Source organism: Lynx canadensis, chromosome B4 (genome assembly GCF_007474595.2).
Source record: "Lynx canadensis isolate LIC74 chromosome B4, mLynCan4.pri.v2, whole genome shotgun sequence".
Taxonomy (NCBI): Eukaryota; Metazoa; Chordata; class Mammalia; order Carnivora; family Felidae; genus Lynx; species Lynx canadensis.
In genome coordinates, this window is record NC_044309.1 from 82,450,845 (window position 1) to 82,464,186 (window position 13,342).

At 39.1% G+C, this 13,342-nt stretch overlaps 1 protein-coding gene across 4 annotated transcripts in view; it reads left to right on the top strand.

Annotated features, from left to right (window-relative positions):
* The first annotated feature begins 9,592 nt into the window (after window positions 1-9,592).
* RBMS2 (RNA binding motif single stranded interacting protein 2) overlaps window positions 9,593-13,342 on the top strand; it is a 73,238-nt gene continuing 69,488 nt past the window's right edge. For 2 of the 4 annotated variants that reach the window (XR_003970408.2, XM_030322936.2), the window contains exon 1: window positions 10,896-11,088. Coding sequence is in view for 1 of the 4 variants with exons in the window: in XM_030322936.2 (XP_030178796.1) it covers window positions 11,023-11,088 (66 nt within the window). In the remaining 3 variants the exon portion in view is untranslated. Of the gene's footprint in view, window positions 9,841-9,918; window positions 9,936-10,031; window positions 10,108-10,895; window positions 11,089-13,342 lie in introns of those variants that run through there. The other 2 variants (XM_030322937.1, XM_030322939.1) reach the window with 2 other exon arrangements.

Sequence of the window (13,342 nt, forward strand, 5' to 3'; positions counted from 1 at the left end):
TTTTTTCAACGTTTTTTTATTTATTTTGGGACAGAGAGAGACAGAGCATGAATGGGGGAGGGGCAGAGAGAGAGGGAGACACAGAATCGGAAACAGGCTCCAGGCTCCGAGCCATCAGCCCAGAGCCTGACGCGGGGCTCGAACTCACGGACCGCGAGATCGTGACCTGGCTGAAGTCGGACGCTTAACCGACTGCGCCACCCAGGCGCCCCAATTGCCCATTTTTTAATTAGGTTTTTGTCTTATTGTTGAGTTATAAGAACTCTTTATATGTTCTAGATACAGGTCTTTTATCAGGTATATCATTTGTAATCTTATGGCCAGTGACCTGTTTTTTCATTTTTTTTTTTTTTAATGTTTATTTTTGAGACAGAGAGAGACAGAGCATGAATGGGGGAGGGTCAGAGAGAGAGGGAGACACAGAATCTGAAGCAGGCTCCAGGCTCTGAGCTGTCAGCACAGAGCCCGACGTGGGGCTCGAAGTCACGGACCGTGAGATCATGACCTGGGCCAAAGTCGGACACTTAACCGACTGAGCCACCCAGGTGCCCCTGTTTTTTCATTTTCTTGATGGTATCTTGTGAAAGTAAAAAGTTTTAAATTTTAATGAAATCCATTTTATCATGTTTTTCTTTTATGGCTCATGCTTTTGGTGTTGTGTCTAAGAGCTCTGCTAGCCCAGAGTCATGAAGATTTTCTCCTATGTTTTCTTGTAGAAGACTATGATTTTAGTTTTTACACTTAATTCTGTGACCCATTTTGAGTTAGCCTTTGTGTATTGTATGAGCTTAAGGGTCTAAGTTTTTGTTATTTGGTGTTTTTTGAATGCAGATATCCAATTATCCCAGCACTGTTGATGGAAAAATTCTTTCCTCATTGAATTGTTTTGATTCCTTTGTTGAAAATTAATTGACCATAAATATAAGGGTTTCTTTCTGGTCTCAGTTCTATTCTATTGACCTACATTCCTGTTTTTACAGCAATACCACGTTATCTTGTTTGCTTCTTTTAGTAAGCTTTTAAATCAGGTAGTATAAATCTTTCAACTTTTTTCTTTTTTCCAACTTTTTTCTTTTTCAAAATTGTTTTGGTTCTCCTAGGTCCTTTGTATTTCCATCAGCTTGTCAACTTCTACAGAGAAACCTGCTAAGATTTTGATAGGAATTGTCCTGAAACTATATACATATCAATTTGGGGAAAATCACTATTTTAAGAGTTACTTCTTTAATATCTCTCAGTGATGTTTTATAATTTTCAGTGTATAAATCTTACATTTGCTGTGTTAAATTTATTTCTAAATATTTAATTCCTTTTGATGCTATTATGAATGGAATTATTTTCTTAATTTCATTTCGATCTGTTTATTGCTAGTGTATAGATATACAGTTGATTTTTGTATATTGATCTTGTAGCCTATGACCTTGCTGGATTAATTTATTCTAATAGTTTTATTGTGAGTTGCTTGGGATTTTCTACATAGACAGTTATGTTTTTTATGAATAAAGATGATTTTATTTTTTATTTCTTCCTTTCTAATCTGGATGTCTGTAAGCTATTTGGTTTTGTTGTTGCTTGATTTCTTTTTCTTAGCACATTGTCTAGAAGTTCTAGCATAATGTACAGAAATTATGAGTAGACACCCTTGCCTTGATCTTGTGGGGAATGCATTCAGTCTTTCAGCAGTAAGCATTATGTTAGCTGTAGGGTTTTTGTAACTGTTCCTTATCTGTCAATTAAAGCAATTCCCTTCTATTGAGAGGTTTTGTCATGAGTAGATAGTAGCTTTTGTTAGTTGCTTGTTCTGCATCCACTGAGATGATCTGTGCTTTTTCTCCTATATTAATATGTTATATCATGTTACTTGATTTTTGGATGTTTAACCAGCCTTCATTCCTGGAATAAATAGCAGTTGGTCATGATGTATAAACCCTTTTATAAACATGTTTGAGTTCAGTTTACTAATATTTTGTTAGGGCTTTTTACATCTTTATTCATAAAGGATATTTGATATTTGTATATAGTTTTTTTGTCTTAAAAAAATTTTTTTAATGTTTATTTTTGAGAGCACGCAGGCAGGGAACGGGCAGAGAGAGAAGGAAACACAGAATCCAAAGTGGGCTCCAGGCTCTGAGCTGTAAGCACAGAGCCTGATGCAGGGCTTGAACCAATGAACTGTGAGATCATGACCTGAGCTGAAGTCGGACACTTAACCAAGTCACCTAGGTGCCCCAATTTTAGCATATTAAAAAAAAAACTTTATTCAAAAAAAGTAAAAAATAAGTAATCTTTATTCAACTTTTAACCACCACTAGTGGGCACTAACATTGATTTTTTTTTTTTAATTTACTCATGTTAAAAGTATACTTTAATGATTTCTAGTACATTTACAAAGTTATGCAACCATCACAACAATCTAATTTTTTTTAGGTTTATTTTGAAAGAGAGAGCAAGTGGAAGAAGGGCAGAGATAATTCCTGTCAGCACAGAGCCCAATTTGGGGCTGGCTCCCATGAACCCTGAGATCATGACTTGAGCGGAAATCCTAGAGGCAGATGCTCAACCTACTGAGCCATCCAGATGCCCCACAACAATCCAATTTTTTTTTAAGTAATTTCAGTGCCAGATGGGCTCGAACTGATGACTCAGAGTTGCATACATGCTCTGTTGACTGAGCTAGCCAGGCACCCCTAATTTTAGCATATTTTCATATTCAACATATTTTAGTAAGTTGATGATAGTGACTCTAACATATAAAGAAAGAAATTTGCCATTAGCCATCTAAAATTCAGTGAGTTGGCTCTGATTATCAGGCTGCAGGTTATTAGATTTGTAGTAAAGAATAAGATGGATTTGTTAAGACAACTACCATGTTAAAATATTCAATTTGAAAAAAATTCAGTTTGAAGAAAAATGGTGGATTTGTGATATTCAACATAGTGTCATCTAAATATCACGTATGGGTGAAAAAATACATCTTGTACTTGTAAGATGCTTTATAATTGACAAAAGTACTTTTACAATCATTATCCGATTTGTCATAATAATCCCTGAGAGATACTGTGCCCATTTTGTAGAAGGGAAAACTGATGTTTTAAAAGACTAAGATTTCGGGGCGCCTGGGTGGCGCAGTCGGTTAAGCGTCCGACTTCAGCCAGGTCACGATCTCGCGGTCCGTGAGTTCGAGCCCCGCGTCAGGCTCTGGGCTGATGGCTCGGAGCCTGGAGCCTGTTTCCGATTCTGTGTCTCCCTCTCTCTCTGCCCCTCCCCCGTTCATGCTCTGTCTCTCTCTGTCCCAACAATAAATAAAAACGTTGAAAAAAAAATTTAAAAAAATAAAAATAAAAAAATAAAAGACTAAGATTTCGAAGTGCTTAGCTGACTCAGAACATGCAACTTTTGATCTTGGGGTTGTAAGTTTGAGCCCCATGTTGGGTGTAGAGATTACTTAAAAATCTTTAAAATTTTTGAGCTTTTCCAGTTTAACACAGAAAGTGGTAGAGCTGGCTTTAAATTTCAAACTTCTGGTCTAAATGTGTACAAATTCCATGCTTTGTTTTGCTGGTATTTGCTAAAGGTTGCATGACCTATATCACCCAGGAGGCGGCAGTGTTATCTTAATATTCATTGAGAATGCATTTTCCCATTGGAAGTAACTTAAAAGGAAGTGAAAATTGTGTTCTTTCAGTTAATTCTTTCTTCTTTTTTAAGTTTATTTATTTATTTTGAGAGAGAGAGAAAGCATGAGTAGGGGAGGGGGGGGGAGAGAGAGAATCCCAAGCAGACTCCACATTGTCATCATGGGGCCCATGCAGGGATTGAACCTACAAACTGTGAGTTCATAACAGACACTTAACTGACTGAGCCATTTAGGCGCCCCTCTTTCAGCTAATTTTTAAGCATAAATTATGTTTGGGTGTTAAAAAAGTTGGTGCCTCTACTGAGGAGCTCACAATCTGGGTGCAAGAAATGGGAGAGTCAAGCAGAATTAAAAGCCTACTGAGGGGCACCTGGGTGGCTCAGTCAGTTGAGCATACAATTCTTAATTTCAGCCCAAGTCATTATCCCAGGGTCGTGGGATTAAGCCAGCCCTGTGTCTGTGTTCCCACAGGCGCACGCTCGCTCGCTCTCTCTCTCTCTTTCTCTCTCTCTCAAAGAAAAAAAAAAAGCCTACTGCAATTTTGTACATAATGCTATAGGAATACAAACTTATAGTGGACCTTCTGGTGTAGTGTCTTTTTTTTGTTTGTTTGTTTGTTTTTAGTTTTTGAGAGACACGGGGGAGGGGCAGAGAGAGCCAGAGACCCAGAATCCGAAGCAGGCTCCAGGCTCTGTTAGTACAGAGCCTGACTCGGGGCTCAAATCTATGAACCTGTGAGATCATGACTGTAGCTGAAGTCAGACTACCCAGTAGTGCCATTAGTGAATCGTAGGGTGGTTCTATTTTTAACTTGAAAACTTTTTTTTGTTTAATTTATTTTTTTAATGTTTATTAAAAAAATTTTTTTAACGTTTATTTATTTTTGAGACAGAGACAGAGCATGAATGGGGGAGGGTCAGAGAGAGGGAGACACAGAATCTGAAACAGACTCCAGGCTCTGAGCTGTCAGCACAGAGCCCGATGCGGGGCTCGAACTCATGGACCACGAGATCATGACCTGAGCTGAAGTCGGCCGCTTAACTGACTGAGACACCCAGGCGCCCCTTAAGGTTTATTTTTGAGAGAGAGTGAGAGAGAGAGAAAATGGGAGCAGGGCAGAGAGAGTGGGGAGACATAGAATCCCAAGCAGGCTCCAGGATCTGAGCTGTTGGCACAGAGCCCGATGTAGGGCTCAAACCCATGAACCCGTGAGATCATGGCCTGAGCCAAAGTGGGACACTTAACTGACTGAGCCACCCAGACACCCCTGTTTTTAACTTTTTGAGGAAGCTCCATACTGTTCTCCACAGTGGCTACACCAGTTTGCATTTCCAGCAGTGCATGAGGGTTGTTATTTCTCCACATCCTCATCCTCATCCTTGTCATTTCTTGAGTTTTTTATTTTTTTAACAGATGTGATATCTCAGTGTGATTTTGATTGGCATTTCCCTGATAATGAGTGATGTAGAGCATCTTTTCATGTGTCTATATACAGTTGTAGTTTCATGTAAATCTTCTTGTTTCCATTATAAGTTTATTTCTAGAAATATTATCTAGTGTGCAATTTAATAGGCCAAAATATTGTTCATTACTGCTACGTGAGTAGTAGCTTTATCAGAGCTGGTTTGAGGAGAATAATTGAACTTTCACCTCTGGAATCCTAGGATTATTCCTTTATTACTTCTGACCTCAAAATACATATTTTTCAGAATTTTCATTTTTATTTTTTTAATTAAAAAATTATTTTAAAGTAGCCTCCATGCCCACGTGGGGCCTGAACTCTCAATGCTGAGATCAAGAGTCTTATGCTCCACAGACTGAGCAAGCCAGGGGCCACTATCAGATTTTTAATTTTATAAGCAAATTAGATTGGTATGGAAAGAAGTTTGAATTGAGAGGCAGAAAGTCTGGATTCTGGTGTCAGTTATGCCATTGACTGTCATGACTGTCATGACCTTTGCAAGTGAGTTTACCTCTTTAGGTTTGTTTTCTCATCTGAAAATGAGAGAGGACAAAGGAAAGGAACTATCAAGTTAATTGGTATTCTCTTTATCATCTCCACAGTCTCACAGTTTTCGCAATGTTAGGTTTAACTGTATGAAATTGCCAGTGTTCAGCTATTTGAAGACATTCATATTTGACCTCAAGAGACAACCATTTTTTCAACCTAGTTGTTAAATTCAGTTGTGGTCCCTAGTGGGATCATCTGAGTTATTTATTTTAGGAATAGTTGAGACCAAGTAAAATTAATGTGTCAGGTGTGAAGGAAATATACATTTAAAGAATATAATATTACCATATAATCTATATAGTCCATTTTGGGTATGTATAGAATCCAGTCTAGTCTGTTCTTTCTACATTGTGCTAATTTTCTGGCCTAGTGATTCTAGGTGATTTGATTCCTGCATTTCTTTAGTGTTTGGCAGGGGAAAAGTCTACTTGAAAATTTTGGTAGGATATTCCTTACAGTTATTTTTGGCCACAAGTATCTGTTGCTATAGGAGAGGAGCACATATTATAAGTGCTGCTATCCAGCATGTGAGTTAAATAATTCTTCAGAGTTGTCTTTTTCCCTGTTTTCCAATAAATTGAGTCAAGGAGTTAAGAAGCCAGCTTTCCCCAATTTCTGGTTTTAAGCCAATTTTGTCATTCCATCCTACATCAGAAGCAGGTGGGGCTAAAATTTCTTTGTTGTTTGATGCCAATCCTTAAGTTTTCCTGCTTAAGGAAGCTGATATGTTAAATAAACTCTTTTTCACTTCTTCCTAAGGCATTATCTCATCTTTTTACCACGAAATAACTTTTTGGTATATTTCCATTACCTATTCTTTGGACACAAAAATTAATAAAAGGGAGGAAAGATAATCCACAAGAGAATATTAATAGCTGGGTGGAGGTGGGGGTGGGGAGCATCCTCAGCCCTAATATACTTTGTTTAGTTTTCCAAACCTAATTTAGAATTTCACTAGCAAACTGCCCTGTCTCCCTGCTTTCATATGCATGTGCTACTTCAGCCTGGCTCCCTTTGAATATCTATCTAGGGCTAGCGCATCTGCAGGTAATACATTCTTTTGAGTTCTCCACCCTGACATGGAAGGGCTGATAGTTGCATGCAGACATCTTTCAACATAAAAATCAGAGTTGATCTAGCCCCAGCCCCTTTACTTGAGACACTTACTTAAAAGTGTTGTTTTTTTGGAGAAATAAAAAAAAAACAACAGTCTATCTTGAGTCAGAGGTGCAAATGTCTCTTTCCAAGAGGTTTCCAGTAACTCCTCTATTTTACTTTTTCCCCTCAAAACAACTCTTGAGTGCTGGGCCCATAAGAACCAAGAATTTGAGAGGCATTGACTAGATCTGGAAAAATGTTGCCAATATAATAGGCAAAGCAGTTGGGGGTGGGCATCAAAATAGACACAATGGAAAAAATAGGATTCTTCCTCCTCTCATATGCCTCCTGAATCTCACCATTGAACTCTGTTATATTCTCTGTCACTTCTACAAAACTCCATAACCTCCTTTAAAAATATACTTACCAGAGGGGCGCTTGGGTGGCTCAGTCAGTTAAGCATCTGACTTTGGCTCAGGTCATGATCTCATGGTCCATGAGTCAAGCCCTGAATCGGGCTCTATGCTGACAGCTTGGAGCCTGGAGCCTGCTTCAGATTCTGTGTCTCCCTCTCTCTCTGCCCCTCCCCTGCTCGCCCTCTGTCTCTCTCTCAAAAATAAATACAAGCAAACAAAATAAAAAAATTTTTTAAAATGTACTTAGAATAAAGGATGTAGTTTGCAGTCTTATTGGTGCTCTTTGACATAATTAGCCTTTAGCATCAGTTCACACACCTAGGACATTTTACTTCTATGGCCTTGAACTTCTTAGACTACAAAAATCTAAAGTCTATTTTTTCAATGTTTTTAAAAAAAGTTTATTTATTTTGAGAGAGAGTGTGTGCACATGCAAGTGGGGGGACAGACAAGGAGAGAGAGAGAATCTCAAGCATTATCTGTGCTACCAGTGCAGAGCTGGACACAGGGCTCAAACCCACGAACCATGAGATCATGACCTGAGCTGAAACTAGGATTTGGTTGGTTAACCGACTGAGCCACCCAGGCGCCCTTTAATTGTGGAGTTTGTTCTGCCAGTCTTCAAGTCAATTTCTGGGGTATTTAGGATGATAATGATAGTTATCTAGTTGTATTCACGACATAAGCCTAGGGTCCTCCTACTCTGCCTCTATCTTCCAACCTCCACCTGATACTGCTCCTTTTAGAGGAGAGAAATGGTATTAAATCTTAGGGTGCATGAAAATTCTATTTTTCCTTTTTTTTTTTTTCTAGATCTGTTTCTATTTCTTGGAGTAGTAGGACTCTAGAGAAGTGGAGGCTGGGGTGTCTTAAATCTAATGAGCTTTGTTTCTGTATTATTTCCTTTTTTCTAGAGATAAGAAATGTTTCACTAATTTCCAGGGGATCAGAGTTAAGAAAATAATTTTTTTAATGTTTATTTATTTTGAGAGAGAGAGAGCATGAGCGGGGGAAGGACAGAGAGAGGGAGAGAGAGAATCCCAAGCAAGCTGCACAATGCCAGCACAGAGCCTGATGCAGGACTCGATGCCATGAACTGTGAGATCATGACCTGAGCCAAAATTAAGAGTTGGACACTTAACCAACAGAGCCACCCAGGTGATCAAGAAAAGAATTTCTGAATGATCAGATTATCCGCTTATAGAAGGTAGGGAAATAAATGAAATTGGATGGGTGATTCCTGAAATTTCATATCTAGTATTTCTAGTTATAGTTTAGCCTGCCTAGTCCTAGTATAATCTTTTGAATGTAATCAAGATACTGGTTTTTGGAAATACTCACTTCAGATCGTTAAATCTGGGTTATACAATATCCAGAGGGATACATGCTGGAGATAATAGAGCAATTAATTATAACAGAGCTAATATCTATTGAGTGTTTACCAAGTGCCAGGGAACCTTTCATAAAGGCTTATTATGTATTGCCTTATTTCATTTCATGACAATTTTAGGAAGTAGATACTATTTACCCTATTTTACAAATGAGAAAAATCCAGACGTGGGTTATTTTCAGTGTCATTCATTTTGTAAGTGACAGGACTGAGCTAAAATTTAGATTTGATTCCAGAGGCTAATGAAGTAGGTATTATTTCCATTTTGCAAATGAGTGAATTAGAGATGTTAAGTACCCTGGCATAAAGTCACATAAGTAGTAACTACAAAAGTGTCAGCATTTGAACTCATGTCTGCCTCTCTCTAAAACTCATAGTTTTAACTATTTTAAATTCTAAAATACCATTGAGTGTTAAAGGATGCAGTAGGAAAACAAAACACATTGAGCATGTTAGAATTTTTTTTAACGTTTATTTATTTTGAGAGAAAGCTCACGTGCATGTATGTGAGCTGGGGAGGGGCAGAGAGAGAGGGAGAGAGAATCCCAAGCAGGCAGCAGGCTCTCAACATGGAGCCAGATGTAGGGCTTGTTGCAGGGCTCAAACCCACAAACTCTGACATCATGACCTAAGCTGAAATCAAGCCAGGCACTTAACTGAGCAACCCAGGACCCCCGAGAATGTTAGAATTAAAAAAAAATAAATAAATTAGGTTGACTGGCATTATAAATCAGGCCTTAGAGATTAAGGTTTCTGTGCCACATTGTTAGGGTAAGGGAGAAGAAATCAACTAAGGGCCTAAATGGCATGGATAACTTGGCATATAATGAATGAAAATCTATGAGGGCAGAAAAGGGACTTAAAAAAATATGGTAGCGCTGAGAGATACCTTTTAGTAATTTATTTATTGCATTTGACTGCTGTTCTTCCAATCTCAGTTGCAGTTCCCACATTGAGGCTGCTCCCACCCTTCCTGTGTCCCTTGAGCTGAGCAGGCACTTCCTGTCCTATTGGAAATGAAAGTTAGAGTTTGGGGGTGGTATGTGATATGTGTGTATTTTTTCTGCAGAATGTTAGTACTGTGGGTCGCATTATCACAGCAAAAAGGTGACAGGAAAACTGGAATAGAGACTACTGGGACTTCATTTAAGAAAGGGTTTGGGCTTAATGTTTGTCGTGGCAAAGCCGACAAGGTTAATTTAAGAGAACATGTATGATGGCACAAGGTGACCTGAAGAAGAGATTTGAAGGCTTTGATTCTATATATATCCCTGTTCCATTTGGATTGGTAAGAATTACTGGGTGTCATTCTGGAATTTTTGGTTTCCTACAAGTTTCTTATTAAGGCTACTTCCACAGGACATTACTTTGAAACTGTTTGAGGTGAATGTTGTCTCAACTGTATTAGGTTCTTCTTCCCTGAGAACTTTGTATTTTTTTCTCTGTGAAGCTTATGTTTACGGTTATTTTTTCCTACAGCTCTACAGCTCAGAGACAACTTGAAGCAAACATCCCAACTCTGTGAACTTCAGTTTGGGCATAAATTCCAGATTTGGTGAGTAACTCTTAACTGTTTCAGCTTTATGGACCTTGAAGACTAGAAAATGGTGGGATAAAGAATCAAACAAGATAGCTTACAGTTGTTGAAGAAAGTGCTAGGTAGGCAATTTTATCTTAATAAAGCTGGGGGGAAAGCAAAGAAATCACTAGGCACCAAGTTTCATGGCATAGTTAAGTTTGATAATTCCTTCTTAAGTGTGAAATCATGCCTGGGGGATTCTGATGCCTGGGGGAATCTGAAAAGGGGTGAGAAGCATCAGCCCATCAGCTTGAGTCAAGAGGAATAGAACTATCCACAGATCTGAAACTAGTTATTTCCCGCAGTCTGTCTCTGCTGTTTGGTGAGCTCTTCTGTTTGTTCTTTCTTCGTGTCTTAAGATCACTGTAAGTATAAAGTGTGGGAAAAGTCCTGAGCTCATCTCACATATTCTTTCTCAGTAGAGTTGTCTTCATGAGTTCTCTAAGGCAGTGTATCTCAGTGGCCCCTTTAAAATCAAACTTGAAAGCTTTTTCTAAATCTTGTAACTCTAAGGGAAAAAAAAAATCTTCAGTGTCTTTTCAGGAGAAACAGAACTTGTTCATATTGGAGAAGGGATGGAGTTGAAAGGGGTAGACCTAAGAACTTTTCTTTTGCTTTAACTACTAAGACTGTGGGAAAAAATAAATAAATAACATCTTGGGCATTAGGACCCAGTGGAAGTGCCTTATTCAGACTCTTGGTTAACTTCTCTCAGTGACGTAAACAAGCAGCCCCAGCTCTTTCTCTCCCGCCCCCCCATCTCTCTCCCTCTTGCTCCTTTTCTCCCCCTTTTTCCTCCCCCTCCCTTTTCCCTCTCATTTTCTCTCCCCCCCCTTCCCCCTCCTTTTCCCTCCCTCCTCTCTCTCTCAGCTCCCTTACATTAAAGAGAAAATGCTGCTATCAGTGACTTCCAGGCCTGGGATTTCGACTTTTGGCTATAACAAGAACAACAAGAAGGTAGGGAAAAGTGCTTTTTTGGAATCCAGCTACTTCCTTTCCTGGGGATCTGGGAGTGCCCTTGGCTTTAACATTCTTCTTAAGAGGGGAACGGAATTCCTCTCTCTGCTCAGCGCCTCTCCCTTTTCCACCACTTCTTTCGGCATCTTTTCTCACCTGGTTTTGAAGTTCCAGCAATTTACAGTCCCTGTGTGTGAGGCCTGAGAAGGCAGGGGAATTAAAAACAAATCAAAGTTGCAAGTTTGTATCTTTGTGAAATGAAGTTAGTTTGACTTCCTGCTGATATACCCAGTCTCCACTGGGGTAATAATGTCATCTCAAACCCTGGTCCTGTGCTCACTCTCTCCGAAGTTATTTTCATCTTTTTGAGTAACTGTTTTTCCCCCTCTCCGGCAACCTTCCTTTCTACTCACTCAACCAGGATTATCAGGTGGGGGAATTATAGTCAGGGAAATCACAACAGCTTCATCAAGAACAGGGTATACTCTAGACTGCCCCACCTAGCCATAGGGAAGGAGTGGTAAGAGAAGACATACTTTGGGATTAAGGCAGAAAGTTCTGCGATTCTTTGGTTTCTGCTGCTGAGCTGCTGCTTAGACCTCTGCTGATGGCCAGGCTCAGCAGGGATCCTTAGAGTTTTTGTGATTAACCCAGGGTTGCCAGAGAATTGTGTTGTGCTTGGGGACATGGGCAGTCTAATGAGAGGTGGACGGTTATGCCCACATTCACCAGGGAGTATCCTTGGCAGTTTCTTGGCATTTCAGGGCACACAGTGCTGATCAGGAGGAACTTCTTGCTGTAGGAGAAAGACCCTTTAGTCTCTTTCTTGGCATTGTAACTGTTCTTTGAAGAAAAAAGATGACCTAGATGTGTAGGGATCTTTTGCCCATCTGATGGAGTGTTAGAGGGTGTGGGAAAGATTCCTGCTGCTTTCTCATATACCTAAAGATGCTACTATAGGTAACTTAAAGTGTCTGATCAAGGCAGTTGGTAAATGTTTAGACCCAAAACACTTAGAATCAGCTTATAATAGCATTCATTCTGGTTTATATCCTTAAGAAATATGGGTACTTATATGTTTGTTGGTTATCAGTAATAGGCATACACTTATGAATATGCGATTTTTAAAAAAAGTTTTGGGGCGCTTGGGTGGCTCCATCAGTTAAGCGTCTGACTCTTGGTTTCCTCTCAGGTCATGATCTCATGGTTCATGAGTTCAAGCCCTGTCTGGGGCTCAGCACTGACAGCAAGGAGCCTGCTTGGGATTCTCTCTCTCCCTCTCTTTCTGTCCGTCCCCTGCTCATGCTCTCTCTCTCTCTCTCTCTCTCAAAATAAATAAATAAACTTAAAAAAAAAAAAAAAAGGAAAAAGTTTTATTTATTTAAGTAACTCTATACCCAACATGGGGCTTGAACCCATGACCCCAAGATCAAGAGTTGCACACTTTTACAACTGAGCCAGCCGGGTGCCCCATGAGTATAGGATTTTGATAGAAGGATATTACATTTGTTTTTGTTCCTTTTAAAATTTATATAGTACTGTATGAAACTTTCCTTCTTAATATTTTTTCTCCAAGTCTCTCAGGTTACCCACACCCATTAAAATAAAGTAAAATGAATTCTGGAAGTTAGTTTTTTTTCCCTCTTAGGGGTTTCATGTATTTGATGCTGTCTAAATTAGCTCTCTTCACTCCCTTTCTGCCTTGTAGTATAGGAAATATTTAACCAGCTTCTAAATCTAGGGTAGCATAAGGGACAAAGAAGCATAATTATGGACTTGGATTCAAATCTCATGTCTCTTCTGATAACTTGTAAGATTTGAGAAGCCATTGAGAAAACATGGTTAGGTACATACTTATTAATGTATTTGTCAAGAATTCTTTTGGCTCATGGGGCACCTGGGTGACTCAGTTGAGCATCCAACTCTTGATTTTGGCTCAGGTCATTATTCCAGGGTTGTGGGATTGAGCCCCATGTCGGGCTCCGTGCTGAACTTATTGCCTGCTTAGGATTCTGTCTCTCCCTCTGCCCCTGTATCCTGCTTACACATATGTGCGTGCTCTCTCTCATTTTCTCAAATTAAAAAAAAAAAAGAATTCTTTGGGTTTTTATAGGTCTGTGTTATGATGACATCACTTTGTAGCAATGTATATGACTCCTTGTGTAAATATGTAGGTTGGTGAATATTGGGTATATTTAAAACATTACTATGTTGTTCTTTGTCTTTGTGTTGACATGTGTTCATTTCTCTTTTA